The sequence below is a fragment of the Scardinius erythrophthalmus genome, assembly GCF_964197995.2.
Source record: "Scardinius erythrophthalmus genome assembly, chromosome: 16".
In the NCBI taxonomy this organism is placed as follows: Eukaryota; Metazoa; Chordata; class Actinopteri; order Cypriniformes; family Leuciscidae; genus Scardinius; species Scardinius erythrophthalmus.
Genome location: NC_138236.1, coordinates 39,273,313 through 39,293,168, shown reverse-complemented (window position 1 = coordinate 39,293,168; position 19,856 = coordinate 39,273,313). Strand labels below are relative to the sequence as shown.

The 19,856-nt window shown below is 39.8% G+C and overlaps 2 protein-coding genes across 2 annotated transcripts in view; one reads left to right on the top strand and one right to left on the bottom strand.

Moving 5' to 3' along the window:
• Positions 1-19,856, top strand: part of LOC308704148 (NLR family CARD domain-containing protein 3-like) — a 1,230,758-nt gene that overhangs the window by 167,659 nt on the left and 1,043,243 nt on the right. The gene's annotated exons all lie outside the window — the stretch shown is intronic.
• Positions 12,769-19,856, bottom strand: part of mtf1 (metal-regulatory transcription factor 1) — a 28,122-nt gene continuing 21,034 nt past the window's right edge. Inside the window, exons 10-12 of the mRNA XM_081389102.1 lie at positions 17,905-18,389; positions 17,697-17,754; positions 12,769-13,973 (exon numbers count right to left, since the gene is read on the bottom strand). Coding sequence (XP_081245228.1) covers positions 13,669-13,973; positions 17,697-17,754; positions 17,905-18,389 — 848 coding nt within the window. The 3' untranslated portion in view covers positions 12,769-13,668. The remainder of the gene's footprint in view (positions 13,974-17,696; positions 17,755-17,904; positions 18,390-19,856) is intronic.

Genomic DNA, 19,856 nt, shown 5'->3' with positions numbered 1-19,856 from the left:
ACGACACGGGATTTGGGAAATCGACTGTCGAGGCCCATGTGTCGACTTTTTGTGGGATTGTCGGCCTTTTTTTTTTCTTTTTTTTTTAAAGAGCAGCAGCAATGCGGAGGGTGGAAAATATTCTACATCAGTGTCCGAAATTAAGGCCAAATGCGGGTAGATTTTCTGTTTGGCGAGTAAATCTCAAAAGGCTATCCGCCACACTGGCGGGTGAATGTTCCTAACAAAATATGAAATTTTAAGCGCGCACGCACGAGCAGAGAGAGCGAGTCCCGGCCAGGCGTCCTTTTGACAAGCGTCCTTGACAGGGCGGCCAGAGCTTCTTTGCAGTCGGCGGTGGTGTGTACGTACCTGGCTACAGTTAACGCTCTTTCTGTTGACGGCGCTGGGGAAAAAACTCCCGCCACTGTAAGAAGCTGTCACCGCCCATTTGTGTCCTCCTGCGCACCCATCAAAGCCGTGCAGAACGTTCAGCACTCGCGGATCGTGCATATTTCCGCTGCTGGTTCTGTTTACACACCATGGTCGTTCTTTTCTCGAGAAAAGGAGTTTTCTCATAGCGTTTGCAACGCAATACTCGTTCCCTTATCTCTCAGGGAACCGAGGTTAAAGTAACCGAGGAAATGTAATAAATTAAAAGCCCAAAAAAAAAAAAAAATGCAATTTGGAAATCCCACAAGCCCCGCCCCCTCGACATGTCGACACTCTATTTTTTTTGTCGAGTGGAGCATGTGTCGAATGTCGGTCGTTTTGTCGATAAAAAGTCCCATCCCTATTAAATAACGCAAGTTACTTTATGAAATGTTGGCTATGAAATAACATCACAGTCAATTGAGTTATAGTTAATGTTTAATTTGTTAAATAATGTTAAAATATTAAATTCATGTAACGTTAACTTAACTAACCCTTTATGAATATAAACATCACAACAATAAACGCAGGCTAATGGGCAAACAGTGTCTGTTATGATGGTTATATTCATTAGGGTCAATTAAGTTGACCACAATCGTTTAAAAATTCCCATTTCAAAGCATTTGGGTCATTCTATAATTAGGGGTACATCTCATGTCCATGGACTCTATTATCATTTTTTTTTTTTTTAAATCATGAACTTTTCACTTCAATCAATGATCACTTTTATATCAGGGGACATTTCTAATTCATTTAATACAAAAATCCAACAGATACCCATCTTTTATCTTGCAAAAATGGCATATTCTATACTGGAAGTTGCTGTTTTTGTGCTGTCCGATTTGGTAAATGTGAGGTTTTGCTCTTCAGATTAGCTCTAGAATGCATGTTTCTGTATATATTTCTAATAAATATTTGTCCAAAATAATCATTAACTTGTGAGAAAAGTGTTTAAAAAAATATTTTGCTCATGCATCTACATTTAATCATTCATTTTGTGTATGTCCGAGAAATCAGTGTCAACTGTGTTACTCGCTATAAAACCCCCTATAAATCAGCAATGGTTTGTTCCAAAGTCACATTTTCCAACATCACTGTGATGCAATTCCTTTTTTGGAGGGAAATGTGAAGACAGTGTGTTAAGTCATAACTTCTCCTCTTCAATATATTATCTATATTATTGTCTGCGCATAGAGTAGATTAAGTGACCGTCAACTGTGTTATCAACATGTTCTGGTGAACTTACGTCACATGTTATATTTATAAATGTGTAGAGAAAGAATATAAAAACATAAGTTAATCAAGGTCAACTAATAACTAGTCCAAGGCCAGCAGTTTGCACAAGGCCCCAAAATGGCCGAAATGTCAACTGTGTTACCTGTCAACTGTGTTACCCCATCAACTGTGTTACCCATCAACTGTGTTACCCATCAACTGTGTTACCCATCAACTGTAACACAGTTGACAAGGATTAACACATTTCTATGACACTTTCTATGAACTCAGTATCCATAACATAATATACACATTATATATTCACATTTGTCAAGGGTTATAAAGCATTCAGAATTCCTCATGATTGACTTAAACCTATATATTATTATAGATTTGACATATGTCTATTTCTGCTTAGTCATGACTGGTCAGTCCTTACAACCCGAAGTGTCATAATGCATTATAAAACTTAATTTACCTTGATGATAATATAAAATATTCATTAATCTTTTTTTTAACTGAACTCTTTGCTTAATTGCTTGTTATTTACATTTGTTGAATAAAAAGAAAGTTATCATCTTAAAGAAAGTTTTCTCTTTTCCTTCTAATGTGTCCTGTCAACGGTGTTACTCCTGTCAACTGTGTTACTTTCTCGGTCAACTGTGTTATGTGTGGTTTTTATGTCATAAATCTTTTAAATGTGAACTAAACCGTCAGAAAAATAGATTGGGATATCTCTGGAGATAAATCTTGGGTAAACCTTCAAACAAATGTGTTAGCATGTGGTACTTCATTCATGTTTCATTTGACACAGCATTTGTCCGTAACACAGTTGACAAAATAATGAATCAAATGTAAATTTTAATTAACATATTTAAAAAATCATTAGAGCTTAAGCTTGCCAAATAACTAATTTAGCACATTAAGGGCATATATTATTTAACCAACTAGTTTATTGGTCAAAAAAGAATACTGATTTTCTGACTTTTTGCCTGACATGAAATGTACCCCTAAATATAGAATGACCCACTTATTCAACAAAAAGGTAATATATTTAACAATTTGTGATAACATAATATGTATTTCATAAAGACTGTAATACTGTGAGAACCATAAATTAAATCGAAATGTACATTTTCGCTGCTCTAGGCCTCGTTCAGACTGTCAGTCCAAATCTGTGTATCCGATTGGGATCTGATGTAAAATGATTGATGTCCACAGTGTGTAACTGTTCAGATCCGATGTGTGTGTTCGTGCAGATCCGATGTGTGTGTTCGTGCAGGTCTGCCGTTTTCCGGAATATCTGCATTGGTTTCTATGGCAGCGACGTTGCGTCGGTAGGAATAAGTTAACGTTACGCCAAACACAACAACAACCGCAACATGGAGGGGTTTGCAATAGAGATGTTGATTTATTTGTACTTATTTTGTATATGTACATGTTCAAAATGTTTCGGCAGCGACTTACATGTTTCCTATAACAACGTCTGACGTTATGTTTTACGTGCCGTGAGAAAGTCACATAAACCACGCAAAATCCAATCAGAGATCGTTCAGACTGACGGATTTCCAGAAATGCGATTTAAATAGGACTTCAAACCACGTATGAATGTAGCCTGAAACTGATTTGTAAAGATCGGATTTCAGTGAGAACGGTTAAAAATCACATATCTAAATCTAATCGGATTTGGACTGACAGTCTGAACGAGGCCTGTTGTCTCCGCAGATCTGCAGTCTGAAGTGTCACTAACCGGCCATTTTAAAAGCAGACTTACTGAAATCTCCCTGGAACAAACGGCTGGGAGTCTCTGTCTGGATCGGGGTGAAAGAGGGAGAAATAAAGAGACACATATATATTTTGTGTATGACCTGGAAGTATTTATTCAGCGATCGGCGGTAAAAAGTTCATCTGTACGAACAGGCCCGGCGCCACGAGGGGGCAAAAGGGGGCATTGCCCCCTCAGATCTGATTTGTGCCCCCTCAGTTTCATTTTTGTATTTATGGTTACAAATGAAATGTTTAACCTTTTGAGCGGTACAGTCCCATATATGGGATTTTTTTTTTATTTCAGTGCCCCTGAGAGTACGGTCCCACATATGGGATTTAGAATGTTCGGTTACGTGACATAACTGCCAGATTCAAACTGTGCTTTCGCGCGTTGGTTGGCGCTGAGCCAGAGTCGGACGCGCTCAGCGCTGTCATATATCACAACTATGCAGTGTTTTCAACCTCACAATTTTTATTTTAGGTTTCAGACAATTAAATACACATTAAGCACTAGTAAAACAATACATTTGGAGTTTGTAAAATACACACTGATGTCTGTGGAAGCAGCAATAACAATCTATTCAAATATAATTTGCCGACGTGTGCTATTCATCATATCAGACAAACACAGTGGAAGTAACTATAAAGTAGTTTACTCTATTCTTCTATTCCACTTTCTTGCATGTATTTCGGGAGAAATTGATGACTCACAGGATTCTCAGAACGCGGCGCAAAGAAACAGCCATCTCACGTTATAGATCAAGATCAAGATTATTTATAAAGGTTTTTAAATGACCAAACACACTCACATACACATTTTTTTTATCAGATAGTTGATGACATGATAAGCAAGTTTGTGAGTATTTTGAATCAAAAAGGGAAAAGGAAATAAAAGCCAGAGCCCGTCTACGGAGAGCCTGCCCACTCCCTATTAAGCCCTATTGTACCGAATTTTGGTTGTAGTACCACCAGAGTTCCACTGGGGGGCGATCGCCATGAGTGCAAAATGAATGGGAGTCTATGGGGCTAGACGGCTAAATGTATCTCTTTCACCCGATTGCCGTTGATAAATCTCAAATCTGATTGTAGATTTTGCAAGTTCAACATGGGTTTTAGGTCGAAAGTTGAATGAACGAGTACTTATGTCCTTTCGATTTCTTACAAGTTGAGTTGTTGTTGCCCATAACACGCTAGCATTCTGCTAATGAACGCTGATTGGTCAGTGAAGGACTGATTACGACCAGAGATACCGCTTGATGGCATCGTGTCATCCGCAGCGGGACCAGAAACAAACAAAACAAAAACTCTTCTTCACGTGTGTTTACCTGTGTCAGCTGTGTTGTCGATGCCTCGAGTGAAAAGAAAGTGCAGAGCGCGAACGCACCAAAGTGACTGAAGGATTGCCGTGAAGCAGTATTTCTGGTCGTACATGTATATGACGTCATTGACACTTTAAAATACTTTTTAAAGCAAATAAGTGACTCAAAAAAAATCTAACACCCAGCAATCTGTAATTTATTTGCATCTCCTTTCGAATACAACATTCAAATTACTAGACAAAAAATTATATCCTGAGAAAAGTGGATTTTTATTGGTATAGCGCCATAGACCTCCATTCATTCTGCACTCGTCCTGTGAGCGCCCTCATATGGAATCAGAGTGGAACTGCAACCAGTTCAGAAGCCGGAAGTGTACTGAGAGTGAAACTTCTCGCCATATTAGACATTAGGCTTGTTTGAGATGCGCCTTGCCTCGCCTGAAATGTAGTCGAGAGTAGGCGGCTGCAGTGAGAGGAGGAGTGAAAAAAGCGCAGGCAAGCCGGACAGATCTCTCTTCTCGCAGTGGATCTGACACCTGTGAGATCAAAGATGGATATCGCGGGATTCACGGGATTCACGCTCGTGCACAGTGTTGCTAATAAACTGGATGTAATTCAAGTTCTGTTGCTTTTATATGGAAATAAATAAAATGAACAAGACACCCAAAGTACTTGTTATTTAATTCCATTCTAAATACATGTTTATCAATCATTTTTTCTTTAATACAGACATATGTGTTTTTATTTTTTATTTTATTTTTATAAAAATTAAACTGCATAACCCAAAGAGATCGCACTGTCAGATAGTTTGGGAATATTCACACATAACATATACACATAAAACATGATATTAGAGTTTTAAAATCAAACATTTTAAAAGAGAACAATACATCACGGTTGTTTAAACCAATGAGCATTAAGCTGTGTCGTCAGCAAGTCGTTTCCCATCATGCTTTTGATCAGCGCAGTCGGTGGAGAGCAACTGCGCGCGACTGCAGAATCCGACAGGTGTGCCTTGCGCTCGCGAGAGATTTTTGACATACGTCAGCATGACATCAGAGCAAGGCGGACCGCTCTCGGACACATTTCTAACCGGCATGCATCTCGCGCTGATCACCGGTGATCGATTCTGCGCAGATTTTGCTCATCTCAAACAAGCCTATTCTCTGATAAAAGCGATATATCCGCGGTGTGTCACGTGACAAATATGACGCGTTGCCATGGAAACATTAAGGGGGAACGTTCTAAATTCTAAAATAACAGTCGCCTTGAAAAAACTCAGAGTCAGTTAGAATATTAAAATTAAGCGTGAAAGGGTTAATATATGCATAATAAATGAAGCTGGCTTATCTTTTTTTACTAAGCAAGTTATTGTGTATTGTTCATTGATGGTATAAAGTTAAGCCCCCTTAACAATTTCACATGCCCCCTCAGTCATTTCATTCTGCAGCCGGGCCTGTGTACGAACATGGTTAGTCCAGAGAAAGTCTAATGAGGGGCTTTGGTTAGTCTAACGTTACGTATCGCGAGTCAGAGAAAATGTCGTCTGTGAACAAGTCTCGGCTCGTTTAAACGTGCACAACAAAACATATCGGTATAAATCAATATGATGTTATAAAACTTGGCTATAAGTGAGAAATAAATACTTACTTTCGACGTTTCGCTGTTAAAAAGCAACTTCTCGTCTGCTCCGCACCGCGAATCAAAGAAAAAGTAACTTTTAAATGAGAAAAGTGTAGGCGCGCACACAGGACATACATGTCGCTATACACCAGGGATCAGCAACTCCGGTCCTGGAGGGCCACTGTCCTGCAGAGTTTAGCTCCAACCCTAATTAAACACACCTGAACAAGGCAATCAGTGTTTTCAGGATTACTAGATAGATACAGGCAGGTGAGTTTTTATCAGGGCTGAAGCTAAACTCTGCAGGACAGTGGCCCTCCAGGACCGGAGTTGCTGATCCCTGCTATACACTATGATGTTATAATATGAATATTGTAAAGCAGCTAAAAACACTTAATTTCGGTGTTTTCCGTCCTCGTAGGCTATAATCCGCATCGCTTCGCGTTCGCGAGTCAAAGAAAATGGCGTCGCTTGTTTGAGACACTAACGTCACAATGTGAAGCCCCTATTATTATGTACATTTATACCTTAGTTGGTGTTGTTATTCTTTGGTTTATACATTTTGAATTGTATTTACAATGCCTTGTATTAATCTTGTTTTTTGTTGCATTGATTGTAGCCTACTTGAAATGTTTGTAATTTAACTAAAAAAAAAAAAAACACACACACACTGTGAAGCCCCGCCTTCTTTAATCATCTTGACATTGATGAGCGCGTTGCTAATGTTACACTCTTGTTTTAGTCTATGGTTGTACAGTATCAGTATAGTTTTATTTAATGCCATGTCAGCATCTGCAGCTATCTTCATGGCAACAACTGAATTACAAAAGTTACATAACATACAATAAAAATAAAAACCAAGCAAACTGAATAATAATAATAATAATAATAATAATAAAAAATACAGCAATTAATATTATACACGATTTTTGTATATGATCGGTCGAAGTCCACAGTAGTCGATTGTCGAGTTCACGTGCATAGGTTATCACGCACGTGAACTCGACAATCGACTACTATGGACTTCGACCGAAAACAGGAAATAAATACAGGTATGAGCGCTGGCCGAATTAACATCACTTTTATTCATACCTTTCACATCTACTGCAGTCAGATTCACCCGCGTTCACTCTGAATAAAATCACTCACATTAGCTGTGCACTTGTAATGACACATCAAGGATGTTAAGAGGCTAAAAGCAGGTTTAAAACTTGCCCCATTGAAGTCAACAGGGTGCAAATTTAAAAAAGAGGATAGGCTAACACGGTGTAGGCAACACCGATTTTTGTAGTTGTTCTCTGTACTGACAGCACTCCAAATTTACCAAAAAATGAGCTCAATGTTAAAGTCCGCGTGAACCGGAAGTTGCAAACGACTTTTCTCCAGTGCTGTGACGTATTTCCCAGTGAAAAGGAATATTGAACAGAGGGCAGGGTTTTACTCTAGCGCTCCTCCTCTCCATCTCTGCTCATTACAGACTAACGGTCTGAGGGGAGTGGTTAAGCGTTGCCCAAACCAAGCCGTCAAACCTACGTCATCAGAGAAGGAACACCATTCCAGACGGAAGTAACTTTTCAGACTTTGATTAAAGATTACGACGGCAAACAATTGTTTTCTGTGTATTAACTTGCACGGATTAATTGTTCACCACAAGACTAGTAATATGCGCTAACAAAGTAAATAGGGTCAATTTGATTTCAGTTGGACTTTAAAATTGACCGGAGTTCTCCTTTAAGTGAGCTTGCTAATGTTCCACACAAACCAACCATTAGAGAGCTTCCTTCTAACTATCAAGCCCCGCCCACACGTGACGGTATTGGTCACATGTTTGTGATGCAGGAAACGGGCGTTTCTGAGACTGTCTTTGGTTCACTGCAGTTTTAAGGAGAAAATACTCAGCAATGCTGTCGACTTATGAACTTACACATGGTTTGACTTAAAGCAGATTAAAAACACCACATAGACACATAAACAACATTAAACGCTGGATTTTCACCACAGGGGGACTTTAAATGACTTATGTATTTAGATAATTCCACTCTGGTGATTTGGTCTTGCAAGAACAACTAATTCAGTGTAAATACTCCAGGTGCATCCTGTTAAGACCAATAAACATAATTAACTTGCTGATGTAATTAATTATGACTAATAAATAATTTATATAATTAAGACCGCCTGCATCTGGATGTAAAACCAAAACTAAAAATGGCATCAATTGCAGGTAAGATATTTTCATACATTTGAAGAACTATTTCTTAGGTTAATACATTATTCTAAATGTCCCGCTTCAGGAGAACCCGAAGACACTATTACCCAGGAAAAAGATCTAAACACAAATCAGGTAAATTGCATGTTTTTGCATTTATGTTAGAAAACCATGCATTTAATTATTTGTTTAAAACAGTGTCCGTCTGAGAGAAATCTGGAGGCTCTCGATGCCAAAATCTCTGACAGAAAGCAGCAGATCTGGCTCTGCAACACGATCATGAACGACCTGCTGGAAATCCAGAAAATAGTTGCTGTAGGTTTTAATATTGTTTTATAGAGTTGGTTTTAAAGGGCTTTTTCAACTCTACTCATTCAGGTGTTTATTTTGGTAGGAAAAAGGCCTTGAGAACACCTCATATCCAGGACCAGATAACTGAGCAGATTATGATTTGTAATATGTATGTGTATGTGTGTGCGTTTATAAATAAAATCTTGATGTGAAAGTGTTGGGATGGAACAATTTCTTTCTGAAACAAGAAATAAAGTAACAAATCACACAGGGTTTTACTGGTATTGTATTGCTTTTTGATTCAAAAAGTTATTACTTTGCCATAATACTTTATACAAAACAAGCATATGAGAAATTTTCACATTATACATTCTTTAAAAATACAGATCTTTACAGTTTCCTCACACTCTGGGTATCAAAAGCAGTCATTGTGGAAGCATTTGTGACTCGACTAACATGCCGGACCAGAAGATCAGAATTTCTGAATAAATATCTTCTATGAAAAGCAACTGTTTAATAAGCTATTTTTGTTGCACTGAAGGACCAAATCATAAGTTAATGCCTTCAAAAGACCCACGTGTGAATGAAAGCGTAATGATGATGATGATGGCACCTGACGAAGGTGGAATGATTCAGAAAAGCACGGATTCAACATGAAAAAAAGCTGATCTTGAAGGTCGAGCGAGTAGTTTTTCACCATTATTTTTCCAAAATTAAAACAAATGCATGATTTTTATGTCATGTGAGTGTCAAAGAAATTACATAAAGCAGCAAAAGTTCTCAACAGGAATATATATATATATATATATATATATGTATGTATATATAAACATTGCAATGCCCAGATACAAAACAAAACAACAGATTAAGTCACATCAAACATAACTGTACACAACACAACATTTTGATGGGTTAAGAAAAAAAAAGGCTTTTAAACGTGAAATATTCAATGCAACAGGACAGTTTTACTCTATGATGACTTGCATATGCTAAATATGAACGCTGACGCGTGATGTTTGCGTGTGAACATGTACAGATGGAGTGGTTTGGTGCTCTATGACACATTGCATAGTTGTTTTTGTTAGTTGATGAATAAAAATTGGCTTCAGTGGAAATTAATCTTTCATCCTGTAAAGTAACTAATCCTATATGAAATGTCAACAAACAATAAGGTCAGAAGCATTATTATTATTATTATTATTAAGGTACGGTTATCGGCTGGATAAGTGCCGTTCATTAGGGAAAGAACTGTGTTGTTCAAACTGTAATGTTCCTGTGATAAGTTTGCACAGCTCATGGATAAAAAGAAAATGTAGTGGATAAATAAATCAAGGGATCAACACTGAGGGAGCGACGCACCGATTCTAGCGTAACGACGACCTCACGCTGTTATTTGGCACTGGACAGGAAAAGGCTCAGTGTTTCTCCAAAGCCGGTTCTCAGTCGGGATCTGAAACGGTGAGGAATGAAAGAGCTGGAGTTGTAAGGCAGTCCTCAAATTACAGGATCTGTGGAGAACTACACACTGTACACACAGCTGACAGTGAAGGCAGTGCAGAGGCTCGTCTCTCGTCTCACACACACACTTCTGTACAAAAATACAAATAAAATCTAATGGCTTAAACATTTATCATTTCAAATCTACTATATATTTACATTACGGTCAGCTATTGTCTTTACAGCAGTGGTTTATAGGAGAGGGCGAACGAGCGCAGGCTGAACCGGGGCCGGGTAGTGCACTACACACACACACACACACACACACATACTCACTCACTCACTCACTCACTCACAATTACTCGCACACACACACACACACACACACACACACACACACACACACACACTTACTCGCACACACACTCACTCACTCACTCACTCACAATTACTTGCACACACACACACACACACTCACTAGCTTGCACACTCGCTTGCTCACTCACTCACACGTACACTCACTCGCACACTCACTCACACACACTCACACTCTATCACTCACTCACACTCACTCACTCACTCGCACGTACACTCACTCACTCGCATACACTCACTCGCACACTCACTCACACACTATCACTCGCACGTACACTCACTCACTCACACACACTCTCACTCGCACGTACACTCACTCACTCACTCGCACTCACTCACTCACTCACTATCACTCGCACGTACACTCACTCACTCACTCGCACTCACTCACTCACTCACACACTATCACTCGCACGTACACTCACTCACTCGCACTCACTCACTCACTCACACACTATCACTCGCACGTACACTCACTCACTCACTCGCACTCACTCACTCACACACTATCACTCGCACGTACACTCACTCACTCACTCGCACTCACTCACTCACTCACACACTATCACTCGCACGTACACTCACTCACACACTCTCACTCGCACGTACACTCACTCACTCACTCACTCACTCACTCACTCACTCACTCACTCACTCACTCACTCACTCACTCACTCACTCGCTCAACCACACAGACTATCACTCACTCACTCATAGAATCACTCACTCCCTCACTCACACACTATCACTCACTCACACACACACACACACACACACACACACACACACACACACACACACACTATCAATCACTCACACTTATTCACTCACTCACTCACTCACTCACACATACTCACACACACACTATCACTCTCACACACACACACTATCAATCACTCACACATACTCACACACACACTATTAATCACTCACACACTATCAATCACTCACACACTATCAATCACTCACACACACACTATCAATCACTCACACACACACTATCAATCACTCACACACTATCAATCACTCACACACTATCAATCACTCACACATACTCACCCACTCACTCACCCACTCACTCACTCACTCACTCACTCCACCCACTCACTCACTCACTCACTCACTCACTCACTCACTCACTCACTCACTCACTCACTCACTCACTCACTCACTCACTCACTCACTCACTCACTCACACACACACTCTATACACACAGTATGTATATTTACTGCTGCTTGTTCTTCTGAATCCCTGAGCGGGTCATCACTCACAACAGAGACTCGTGGGTGTTTCACGAAAGGAAAGTGCAGGAGACGCGACGCAGAAAACACTGCAAACTGTAACAACCAATGAGAGAAAAGAAGAGAAACCCAAGCACATGCCCGTCACAAAGGCAAGATGACAGTGTTTGATTCCATCACAGAGTTTCAAGAGTTCATATTTCATCCAACAATCAAGAGGACTTTTTTTTTTTCATAAATAAAAAGAAAAATTTAAATCAGTCTAAATTCAATTCAGTTTAAAAAAAAAAAATGTACATGACATTTCTTTACATTAACATGATGAGAATTGCGGATGAAATGGTCATTAATAGGCAAAATATTCTAAACCGTTCGTTTCTTTATGCAGAAAAACCCCAAAAACATTTCCTCTCTTTCTTTTGCTTACGGGAAATATGACCCAAAGAATTTCTAGACAGGTTTCGTGAGATCCACTTAAAGTATCTTTCAGGGGAGCGAAAATTGATTGAAAATGTGGGAAAGAGAGCTACATTAATCCAACAATTGAGTATTTTAATAAATTAACATTTATCAAATTAAATACTAAGTTATAGGCAGCCAAAACAAACCTCTAAATTACATTTAAAAGGCAGGTCAATGTTCATCGCAGGTCATCCAGACTGACAAACCGTAAAATAAAACATCTCAAACATCACATTATCATCATAACCACTGCAGCCTTTCCAATAAATTACACATCATAAAATACTTCAATGTTTCAATGTGCAGGACTTTGCGTAGATGACTTCAAACCATGATGAAGACCTTACTGTTGAAGTCTCATATATATATATATATATATATATATATATATATATATATATATATAACATATATATCCCATGATCGATCTAGTGGATTTTCAAGTTTAAACTTAAGTACAGCATGTACGCCTCTTGTTTTATACGGTGAATCTCTATAAGCAAATATTAATAATCCAGCGGGGTTAAAACGCTAATGAGACTCAAAGCTAGGGCTGCACCATTAATCGCAACGAAACCGCACGCGATTTGGCAAAGGCTGCGATTATTTAATGCACAGTTTGTGCAGCAGCTGATTGGTAGTAAATGCTTCTCCATCTGAACACCAGAGGGTGTCTAACACACACACACACACACACACACACACACACGATGATAACGCACATCATTCCAGGAAATCCCTATGGGCATCATAGTATCTCTGTATCTGAATAAACAGAAGATTGAAACGCTTAACTAATGACTAATAAACACACGACTGCCTTATTCTCTTTAAGAAGTTCATCATCTCACAGAAGGAGGAGCTCAACTGTCCTTATGAAGTGAGTTTGGAGTAAAAGCATGTTATTAAATGTTATCTTTTGTTGGACAAGAGCTTCATAAATACTTTTTGAAAAATGCATAAATGCTTTTGGTCTCATAAACGTTTGGAAAGATGTGTTGTTTTTTCAAATGCACGTTATAAGTGACTCACAGTGCGTTCAGACGGAGCAGCGTTTACAGAGCCGATCATCAATGACAAGCTGCGCATAACAAATAATCACAGCCTTGGCGATTTCAAAATCGCGATAAGACAATTCGATTTAAGTGCGATTACATGTAAATTGCGATTAATCGAGCAGCGCTAACTCAGAGCATTGTGAGAAGCTGAGCTACTCTGCCTGGTGCCCTAAACTGCTCTGCCTGCCTTAAAAGTGCACCATAAACCACTGGTTTGGATGGTGTGTGTGAGATACGCATCTGTACACGGTACAGATGAACCTCTAGGGGGCGCCGCTGGGGAACTGGTCCAGCAGGGCCTCGATGTTGGCCGTGGTCTCCGGGCTGAGCAGATCCAGGCCGTCGGTGGGGGGGTCAGGGGTCACCGGGTCAGGGATGGGCTCTGATGGAGGATCCTCAGGGAGAGATGGAGGAGCAGGAGGAGGTGATGTGGTCTTGGTCTTCTCCACTGAGGAGACAGTGCTCTTGTCTTTAGCCGAGTCTCTGCAGGCGCACTGACACTGGCAGGACTCCTCCTGCTTGATGATGATCACCGGCAGACTCAGGCCGATCTGCTGCACTGCGTTCCCTGAAACACAAGCACAACGAGCTGTGATGATCCACATTACTGTTGAAGTAAAAGTTGACATTATATCCCTTTTCACAAGATGTCATATAAATATCTGGTGTCTCCAGAATACGACTGAAATTTCAGCTCAAAATTCACGACCAGATAATTTGCTATAACTTAAAGCTGCCGTCGGCAAGATATTTTTGATCATATTCACTGAAACCGACACTATGCTCCGACAGAACAACATAAATCGCCTGTTTTAGAAAAAGACCTGCGCTTCTACCTCCACCTGGAGCCTGTTATTTGTTTTGCAAAAATCCACAGCTCCTGGTTCTTCTGGTCCAATCAGCGCAGGGCTGTGTGAGATCTGACTGTCAATCACAGATCGTGCACACGCCACAGATCCCCCCTCCCCCCTCGCACACGTTACAATATCACATGCACACGCCTGAAGTGCGTTGGATTGTACGAAGCGTGATGGCAGAGAGGGAAACTACTAACAAGCTTCCAATTCCTCGGTTAACAACCAGAGCTAGGAGATCCAAAACAACCAAGGAAAAGAAAATGATGCTTCGATGGTGAAGAGACGGTTCACAGAAGATCTGGTGCACACGCGTGGTGGTAGTGGGGGAGGGGCATGAGAGTTGTAAACATTAAACATTTTGGCAAAGTCCCCTCAAACTGCCAGACTTGCCGACTGCAGCTTTAATATTATATTTAATATTTATATTAAACGTGCCGTTTTTGTGTGTCCCTTTAAATGCAAATGAGCTGTTGCCCAGCCTCCGTTCAGAAGAGGGCGGAGCCTTTACACGAGCTTCAGATACTCCAGCAATAACACAACAGGCCAATCTTCCTCATCAAAATCTCAGAAATAACCAAACAAATAAACACAGCCAGCTGTGACAATCCATATTGCACTCTGTTATTGGGCTGCACCATGATGATCTCGGTTATCGATGTATTGGCCAATAATCGGTATCGGCCGATTAAAGCTATTATTTTCACTATCGGCCATCGGCAGATTGATTAAAAACAGCCGGTGATCAGGGCCGATTATATCCTGTCAATCAAAAGGGTGCGGAAAAACGTGAATTGGACAAATAAATACAACAAAACGAAAATACACATTAAACAGTGTTTTAAGTTTTTCATGAAGATGTACCAACAGAGATATTCAGATAAATAATAGCCTAGGGAAAAAAAAAGGAATAAATCAATCAAATACAAAATAACTGCATATAACGCTGCATAGTCTTACTGTACACATTAAATATACATTAAAGCAGCACTAGGAAACTTCGACTTACAGTAGGTTGAATGACACGTCTGCCATAGCCTGACGGGGTCTGTATCGTTTTTAATCGTACTTTTAAACTTCGGGTTTCGGGTAGTAACCCGCGAACAAAAAGAACTACAAAATTCGACTGCTTTACGGCATATACGTCACTTCCACCACTTCCTTAAATTCGGACGTGCGAGCCCAACTAGCGTTTGTTTGCCAAATGTTATAGTCATGGCCGAAGCAGCACAGAAAAGCAAGAAAGCAAAGGTTTTGTCGGAGGAGAGCAAAAAGAGGAAACGAGAAAGTGATCGCATTAAAGGCAGGACGAGGATCAACATTGGGCCAGCGTTTTCTCGCTGGCGTGAGCTGAAGGAGGAGGAGGGGTGCCCGACCAATGCGGACTTGGCTGTCATGTTTATTTGTCTTGCCTCAAGCTATAATGCAAATCGATTTGTAAAATTTGCAGATTCATCTATGGTAGCTTGATATTATAATATTGACGATATATGGTTAATATCTACCACTCAAACATTGCATTGAAGTATCATATAGATTCAGTAAAACGGTATCCAATAGACTAGGCTACTATAATGACGCTGGCTTGTAAACGTGAGCATCGCAATCATTTGGAGTTTGAAAAAAAAAAAAAAAAAACCACATGAAATTATATTCATATAATTTCTGAAATATATGCCACTGTACCTGGGATGAAGACATTTCACACGCGACGCAAGCAGAACACCTGCATGTGAACTCCTCCTACAGTGTTCAGGGCTATCATGGTTGTCAACAAATGCACGTGCATGTAGGATGACAGAGTTTACGACAGTAGTAGAGGACAATACTGTTTCCCAACTGTAGGGGGACCCCGAGAGCAAAAGTTACCTAGTGTTACTTTAATCAGAGCCCGTCTAAGGAGAGCCTGCCCACTCCCTATTAAGCCCTATTGTACCGAATTTTGGTTGTAGTTCCACCAGAGCTCCACTGGGGGCGATCGCCCATGAGTGCAGAATGAATGGGAGTCTATGGAGCTAGACGGCTAAATTTGTCTCTTTCACCCGATTGCCGTTGAGAAATCTCAGATCTGATTGAAGATTTTGCAAGTTCAACATGGGTTATAGGTCGAAAGTTGAATGAACGAGTACTTATGTCGTTTTGATTTCTTACAGGTTGAGTTGTTGTTGCCCATAACACGCTAGCATTCTGCTAATGACGTCAGCATTCTGACGTCATTGACATTTTGAAAGACTTTTTAAAGCAAATAAGTGACTCTAAAAAATCTAACACCCAGCAATGTGTAATTTCTTTGCATCTCCTTTCGAATACAACATTCAAATTACTAGACAAAAAATTACATACTGAGAAAAGTGGATTTTGAGGGGTATAGCGCCATAGACCTCCATTCATTCTGCACTCGTCCTGTGAGCGCCCTCATGTGGAATCAGAGAGGAACTGCAACCAGTTCAGAAGCCGGAAGTGTAGTGAGAGTGAAACTTCTCGCCATATTAGACATTCTCTGCTTTAATCCTTATTAAAGATTTATTATGTCATTAGTAGATTGATTACCATTAATGACAGACTGCAGCATATATTAGGCTGCTGTCACTTTAAGAGCTGCATGGATCTAATATACTGTTACACGCGTTTTCTTTCTCAACTGTGTACGTTTACTTAAGACGAAACCCCCTGTGTTTACATGAATACTCTACTATTTTTTGTGTGTACGCATTTAGCAGTGTCTCCGAAGCCCTTTTGCGTATCCGCGTTCGGCTCCGACTTAGAGCGCGCACACAGAAAGCCGCCAGGGGAACAGTTTGCGCCTTAATGCGCTTTTAATAACACTGTTTAAAATCAAACACGTCCCACAGTTTAGCATCAGCAGACTGCATTTTACTACACTCACTTATTAGGGTGATTTGGATGTCAAAGGTGAGGTATGTGAGACTGACAACTAGCGGTTGAAATGGGTACTGCAGTCCAAATACATTTTGCCTCTTGGACAGATTATTCATCGTAATTGTTTTTATCACTGCTGTGCTGACGATATTCAAATATACACGGCTTGCCAGTCAGAATCTATCCTCCAGACTGGCTCGCTATCCTAATGTGTCAATGAATGGAAAGAGAGAGCGTGTGCACATGGTTGCCAGGTTGGGAAGATTAAGCAGAAAATGCATCTATTTAATAGAAAAACCCTGATTGGGGGATTTAAACTCTTGATATCTGGCAACCCTGAGCATGAACTCTTGAAGGCTTGTTACAAATGCAAGACAAATAAATAACCAACGGGCCAATATGGCAGACGATTACACTTAATTAATCGAGAAAAGCAGAAACTAGAATCGCAATTACAAATTTAAATAGCCCTACTCAGTTGTCATTTTAACTTTCAGTTATATAAACAGAAGCAGATCTGCAAAAACAGCACATAACAGCAAAATATTCAATCATACCTGAATGTCCACCGACTGGTATGGCTGTTGTAAAAAAGACTTTCTCTACTTTTGGACCCTGAAAATAAAAACAGTAGTAATGTCAACCAACAAATAAAATCAGAAGAATAAATTTGTGGCATTAATTCAAAAAAACTATCTGATTAAAACCACAGAGAAAAAAACATAAAACTTAAAGCTAAAGTAGAGTTTAGTTAAACGGCCGGACCTGTTGTTCTGGGTTCTGCTGCGCACTGGCGGCACTGCTGAGGATCCACTGCAGGTTCTGATCGGACATGACGATACTGGGCTGCAGGCCGAGGGTGGGGGCGATGGTGATCGTAGGAGGAGGAGGAGGAGGAGGAGGAAGAGGAGGCGGAAGAGGAGGAGCCAAAGGCACTGTGTGTGTCACCTCCGCGGTCACGGAGACGCTAGTCGCGGTCGACCCCGGCTGAGCCACGAAGAGCGGCGCGACCGAGGGAGCCGGTGGAGCCGGTGGAGCGGGTGGAGCTGATGGAGCAATGGGCACTTCTGGCGAGAGTGATGAGGTGGGCGGAGTCAGTGACGAGCTGCCGGCGGCAGGAGGCGGAGCCGGCTGTGAGGTGGGCGGAGTCTGAGCCTCAGGTGATGTGATGGGGGATGAAGAGGGCGGAGGGAACACGTCTGAGGCTGACGGAGGACACGAGTCCAGGCCGAACACCTCACCGGGGGGATCTGGAGACACAGAGGCGGGACACACGTCAGACTGAGGGACGGCACATCGTATGATCGGTCATTCCTACTAGGCAGCACGTCACATGTTCCCTTCGTTAATATACTGGTTACAAATTTTAAAATGAAAACCTTGTCATCAAAATATCACCATTACATCAACTTTTTTTAAAAGTCCAAGCACGTCACTTACACAATTCAATTAAACACAATCATGTTTTAACATGTCGCTACCATTCTTTAGCTTATTGCTAAAAAAATTATGTTTCAACACATTGTTATTGCTAGAATGTTGATGCCATGTTTCTAATGTTTTTGCACATGGATAGCACGTTTTAATACATTGTTAACATGTTTTCGCTTGTTGCCAGAATGATTTTTAACACGTATACCATATTTTAACATGTTTCTAACATTTCTTAGCATGTTCTTAGTGTGTTTTAACACAGACAGTGCTAATATGGTTTAAAATGTTGTTAAAATGTTTCTAACATGTTTTAGCATGTTGCTAACACTGATATTGCTAGCATGTTTCAACATGTTGATACCATGTTTCTAATGTTTTTGCCCATGGATAGCATGTTTTAACACATCGATAACATCTGACACTTGTTTACAATGCTCTAACATGTTTCTAGCATGTTTTAACACACTGACAGCGCTAACATGTTTTAAAATGTTTCTAACGAGTTTTAGCACATTGCTAACATTTTTAATATGTTTTAATACATCGATATCGCTAGCATGTTTCAACAATGTTGATACCATGTTTCTAATATGTTTTTATGGTGTATGTTAAATATTAATATTAATATGTTAAAGCACCTTGCTAATATGTTTTAACAATTGCTAGCATGATTTAACACACTGTAAACGTTCACCAAACTGCTACCACATGTTTTAACTTTAACATTTTTAATGTTTCAACACATTGATATTGCTAACATGTTTCAACATGTTGATACCATGTTACTAATAAGTTTTTGCACATGTAGATAGCATGTTTTAACTTATTGATAACATGTTTTCGCTTGTTGCTAGAATGATTTCAATGTGTCTTAAGATGTGGTTACCATGTTTTTAACATTCCTTAGCATGTTGCTAAAATGTTTTAACACATTGACATGTTTTAACCCATTTCTAAGCATGTTCCTAGTATGTTTTAACACACAGACAGTGCTATCATGTTTTAACACATATATATATTATGTTTTAACACATGAGTAGCATATTTTAACACAGAAAGTTTTAACACATTGTTTAACTTACATGTTTTAACTAGTGCTGTCAATTCAATTATAATAATAATAAAAAAAAAACAATCACACATCATGTTATGTAACAGTAGCCAAAGGTTGCCAGGAAAAAAACGCACGCGTTAATTTTACTACGTTAATTGCGTCAAATATTTGTAATGCGTTAAAATGGAAAAAAAAAATGATTGCAAAATTAAAGCATTAATTTTGACAG